Source organism: Homalodisca vitripennis, chromosome 1, assembly GCF_021130785.1.
Source record: "Homalodisca vitripennis isolate AUS2020 chromosome 1, UT_GWSS_2.1, whole genome shotgun sequence".
Classification (NCBI taxonomy): domain Eukaryota; kingdom Metazoa; phylum Arthropoda; class Insecta; order Hemiptera; family Cicadellidae; genus Homalodisca; species Homalodisca vitripennis.
In genome coordinates, this window is record NC_060207.1 from 80,438,054 (window position 1) to 80,444,053 (window position 6,000).

Here is a 6,000-nt window from a genome sequence, read left to right on the forward strand (position 1 = left end):
GAACCTATACACGATATACACGATAAAAATGTTGGTGAGCAGAAGCTGCGGTTGGAGGAAGGCAAGCTAATTGCACACGTTTTTTATTACGTGTTTGCTTTGCAAAAGATATGTAACGTAATTTGTCTATGGAAGTAATTTTTTGTAGCTCCATATAGGTCTGTTTCGAAGGGGTAAAACAATAATGTTTAAAGTATATGAAAAAGAAAGTTTTATTACTTGTGCACAAGCTTTCGAAGACATCAACTCTTCGCCAGAAACTAGACAGAAGAATGCGAGTTTCTGGCGAAGAGTTGATATCTTCGAAGGCTTGTGCACAATTAATAAAATTTTCTTTTTCATATACTTAAAACATTGTTGTTTTACCCCTTCGAAACATTGCTGAAGTATCACAGACAGTCATAGCATGTAAAAACTGTATATGACTGAACCGATTGATTATCTTCCCGAATAATTGCTGCCACAGTTGATAGGACCTTCAATCGCTCTTCTTTGCCTTTATGTTTTTTCACTAGAAGCTTGATTGATAATATCATGATAAGTAACAAGAAAACATACAATGTTAATTGTCCTAGTTTCGGAGTAATTATGACTCTATTAGTATAATTTAACTTCAATCGTAGTTTCATTGTTCTGTCATCAATACTTACAAATATTTTCTAATTCTTTTAACGTAAACTGGCAGTCATCACTACTTTCAATATATGAAAATATTTCCCCCATGGCGAGATACAATGCTTCATCTGAGGACGACCGACTTGACCTCCAGTGGTCGGCTTTAAAGATGATACAAAGCAATCATTATGGTACTTAGCTTCAGCAGCAACTAAATCTTGTTCAAATCCGATGCGAGCAACAATAGTTTTTGCGGTGTTATCAGAACGAGACTGAGCTGCTTTCATAACTGAGTCTTTAAATGAAAGAGTTCTAACGTTACACATTTTACGACGAGATTTCTGTGCCTGTTTCTTGTTGTATTCCTCACTCAACTCGTCACCGCAAAATAAACAAAAATCTTTAAAAGAAAAACATGACCCACTTACATGTGCTCTAGTACGAGGAGGAATTTTGAGAGGTACTAGCTGATTCCTCTTTATGTTGCCGTTTTGTTACTGCAATTGTACTCTTTCGATTGTATTGTTTGCGACACTGCACATGATTTTTCACTGAATTTTCATTCTTCAAGTAATTAGTAAATTGATTCCCCCCTTGAATACTCGCGTTAAGTAACGTCTTCATGCCGCGACCAACAATAACACATTCATTTGAAGATAAAAGTTTAGTGCAATTAAAACACTATTGCGACATATTTTCAAAAAAAAGTGAATACAGCACAAACTTTAGCAGAGAGTATTTGAAATAACTACGTGTTTTTACTACGAAGGAATTTTCAAGACTAACGGTGATTTAGGTGCGACCTCAGAAAAGTAGGTACACGGAACGGCCACTTGAACAGTGGATGACAGGCAGATGTTATTCAAAGGGCACATGGTCCCTTAAAATTAGACTCAGTTTTTTAAATATCATATTCTCAGAATTATCGGTCAATATGAATGCATTAGTCACGCAGACTTATAGTTTTACTTATATTACAATCCCAATGATATCATAGGCAGCTTAGTCGTGCTTATTATAGACAATACAGCGTAAGAAAGTTTATAATTGTTGTTTCTCAAAAATTGTTAGTGTTATGAAAAAAGCATAAGAAGAATTTTTGTAGACAATTACATGATCTACAAGCTTTGTTTGGCATATTTTTTCATAAAACTAACCGTTTCACTGAAAAATTCAAAAAACTTATTTTTGTGAAATTTTACCTTGAATAAGAAATTTTGCAGACATGGGATTGATGGGGACTTTTCACAATTTCATAGCACAAGTCCCTAACACCTATGCAAATTTTCAGCTTTCTGGGAATTAATGCAAGCAATAAAACTTAGTATATTATTACTGCACCTATGAATCTACTTTTTGAAGTAACCATTATTTTTTGTCATGTCAGGGGGATGGCCCGTAATGAGTTAGAAGAAAATCTTAAATGAAAGCATAAGTCGATTCGTACTTCACATTAAATGTCTATATTATTAGATTACAATGCCACAAATCCAATCTCAAAGGGCTCACTATTTACGTTGGTTTAAAGTTCGATACATTTACTATGTACGTCCTGTTCTACATGATTTAATATTCTTGTCTTGGCTGAAGATTTGAAATTAAAACTTAGTAAATGAATACTGGACTAAAGGAATCGTTTTTGTCTACAAGGAGTTGGGTAGAACATTTAACGGAAGCATAGCTTAAGATGTACATCATTTTAAAATTGTTAGACCATCCTCCATTGTATTTGAAGATTCAATCACTACCTTAATAACTATTTCTTAAGTCCATTATTCATTTACTAAGTTTAATTTTCATAACTTGAGACAAGACAAGAATATTAAACCATCTAGAACAGGACCTACATTGTAAATGTTTCACGCTTTAAACCAGCGCAACTGTTTAAAGATTTCACCTTTTCAGGTCGAATTTGCGGCATTGTTAGAAAGCTATTAGAAATATAAATATTGACGCCACAATCCAAATATTTTAACCTACTAATAGAGACATTTTTATATATATATATATATATATATATATATATATATATATATATATAAAAGAGGCAAAATCAGCCATAGAACAAAAATACTAAATTAAAATTCATTCTAACCATAGGTGCTCATACAGATGCAAAACCTGAGAAATTGCGTACGAACTCGCGAGTAACTGCTACTAAAAAATAAATTAAATTGTTTTGTTATTTGAAGACGGAACTTTGCCTTTCTGGCCTTAATTTACCAAATAGAATACAGAAGCCACTCCAGAAATTATACTACTTAAATAACTGTACTTTTCTTATATTGCTTAAGCTTACACTCCAGTTGTTATTGCAGCTGCAGCAGTATGGATACTACCCCACCGTCCTGGACCACTCGGCTGGATATTCGGGGATCAAGGCGGAGCTCCCGTATCTACTAGAGGAGCACTACGACCCTTTGCCCCCGCCCCACCCCCTCAACCACCCCATAAGGCGGAGGAGGACTTCAGCGTCATCCTAGCCGACGTTCGCAAGACATGTTACAGTAGCTGAGGAGTCTACTCGCTAGGTTGAAGTCGATATATTTCCGTCGGCAGCGATGATTCATGAATGAAATTTGTCAGTAAACTCAAAAATGTAGGGTCCAGTGCAAAAAGTAAAATTGTGCACACTTTACGTCAGAGTCTAATATAAATTATGTACCACATTTGCGTCACTTCCAAAAAATTTCTTGATTTTATCATTCTTAGAAACCAATGACTCATTTAGTATCTTAACAGACACTAGTAAGAACTTACGAATATAAATTCACCAACCAACCTTTAGTCTCGATTATTTGAAAACATCAGGGAGTACACATGATTTTTTTGCGTAATAATACAATGTGTGCCTTTTAATTTATGAAACATTAATATAATTAGTTTTATTTAAATAAATACTACAGTATGAGACTATAACGTCTTCACTTTAGAATTGGCTCCCTTGCTCTTCATTTTGATCTATTAATACTTAGTGCCTCCGCATCATCCAAAACAGAGAACCGCAATCTTCCTAGTAACTTTATTGTGTAACTAGATTTCGTTCATTAAATATATCGACTTCATGTAAATGATAATTTAAAATATTGTTCACTACGAATGTGTAGATGGATCGTAAGAAATTTCCGAGCACTCTATAGGACTTGTCACTGACTCTTATCACTGATCTCATCTTACATCTCTCTAGACTGTTATCACTAATGGTTCTGTGGACACGGCATCGCTAGTGAAACAACATTTGTCAGTGTGCCTAAGTGAATCATGCTCACTCAATGAACAATATTTAATTTTAAGCTTAAGTAAATGAATATCTGATAAATGAGCCGCTCCAGCCACCGTGACTGAACTTTCTTGACGAATGTGTAAAACTAAATTACTGTCGTCTGGAATTTATTATTAATTTCAAGAAGCTGTTATTATTTACCTTATGGTGAAATTTTACTCTTGCCAACTTTTACAACTGTGCTTTAAATTTTAATGTTCACTTTTGTGCTCACTTACTTGTCCTTCTTAAATTACACATCATTCGTTATTTACATTATGAGCATAACTTTATGTATATGTCACTAAAGAAATAATTAGGTTAAATGTGTTCCTATTGTTGAAAATAGTTAAATCTTGTTCCGTTTCCTTTGCAACGTTTAGATTCCAGCATGCCGCTGGAAAAAGAGGTCGAATAGAGGTTTTTTGTGTTCCTTTCAATATATAAAAAAAGGAAAAATTGCTTGGTTTTCTCTATTTTTTAAAGGTAGAATATCGAACGAATAGGCATATTATAAGGTTAAACCAAAGTACCTAGATTAAACCTTGATCTAGAAATAACTAATGATACTCTTTTCTATAGCTAATACATTTTTATAAGAATTTGTATTAATACATTGTGTGTAGAGTTATTCTTTGTTTGTAAATCTTTATAAGTAGTGTCCGAGTGCCTTACTGTGTGATATGTAAAAGAATAATTTCTGTATAAGCGAAGTTTTACAATAATGATGACAAAATCCTTAAGTAGTGCCTCTAAGTATGAACTTTTATGCTAAAGTGTTTTAAAGATGGCAGCTGGCGTCATCACTCTTACAACCAGAAAACTCATTTTGCGAAGAAAAAGACATGTCGCAAAGCGAGAAAAAGACGTAGTACTAAGTATACTGACAATCCTGCTGTAGTAAAAGACTTACTACATTCCTGTTTCATGTTTTATTGTTGTAAATATGATGAGACGATAGTAGGATACGACAACGAGTGCCTTCTCAAGACTGACCTGCCCGCACCCGTCCTTCTGTCACTGCAGACCATATCCTTACATCCTGCCTGAGCACTTTGCAACGACATTTCATTGTGCCAATAAAGTCTTAAATTGGCGTTTTTATTATTTGGTTTCAATCAATCGTGTCTCTGTCCGTTTTACAAGAGCCCCCCACATAATTACAACGTAATGTTCTTATGTTGAAATATAATTTTTTGTTTAATTGTTTTGATTCGTATTTTTTAGCTAAAGCCAATATGACAACCACCTGTGACTAGATCTATTGTTCCATATACTCATAATTGTAGAACAATTCTTAGCTCTAGACACACTGAAAAGTATCACATACTGTGTTGTAATAATATTGTGTGTCACGAGAGGTTTTAAAAAGTACACTGCATAGAGTGGCATTCAAAATAGTGAAACCTAGCCATTTCTATTCAGGAACACGTTACTTCCATTTGGAACTAAGTATTAAAAAGTCTACCACTAAAATTCAGTTTTTTAGAGGATGCTATAATTTTATTCACTAAGTTTATTTCAAACGAATAAAAATAATATGCCAATTGTTTTGGTTAGTTCAATTGTTTAAGAGTTCAGACGATGAAGCTCTTCTGGGTCAATTTCTTGTGCTCAAACGTAACTAAAAAAGGTGTTGTACATATTTTTAATGAATTATTTAATTAGTTGTAAGGGTAATTTTGTAATGAAGGTTGATTATTGTACAATATTAGTTACATTTATTTTTCTGTATATAAAATATTTGTAAATACAAATTTTTATGTTAAATATAATAATTTTAATATCCATTTGGTGTTATGTTATTGTTTACCTATCTACAATTTGGAATAACTAGTTGACCAATCGAAACGCTTGTCACACTAAAGTTTATTTACATCTAATGTTAGTGAACTTAATTGTACAAGTTATTCAAAATTACTTCAATATGGTCTTGGAATTTGTGCAGACTTTAATAATTAAAAAAAACAATTGAATATACAGGTATTATTACTCCAGAGTTAATCGGTGTAATAAATAAAATGTATTGTAAAACATGAAAATCAATCACTAACTAATAAATTGTTTAATAATATGTACATAGGCTGTGTAAGAGGGAGTAATACATTTCTGTAATGTTGCTA

At 33.1% G+C, this 6,000-nt stretch overlaps 1 protein-coding gene across 1 annotated transcript in view; it reads left to right on the forward strand.

The window, feature by feature from the left end:
- LOC124365430 (putative transcription factor SOX-15) overlaps positions 1-5,604 on the forward strand; it is a 166,053-nt gene extending 160,449 nt beyond the window's left edge. Inside the window, 1 exon segment of the mRNA XM_046821412.1 lies at positions 2,934-5,604. Coding sequence (XP_046677368.1) covers positions 2,934-3,098 — 165 coding nt within the window. The 3' untranslated portion in view covers positions 3,099-5,604.
- The last annotated feature ends 396 nt before the right edge of the window (positions 5,605-6,000 follow it).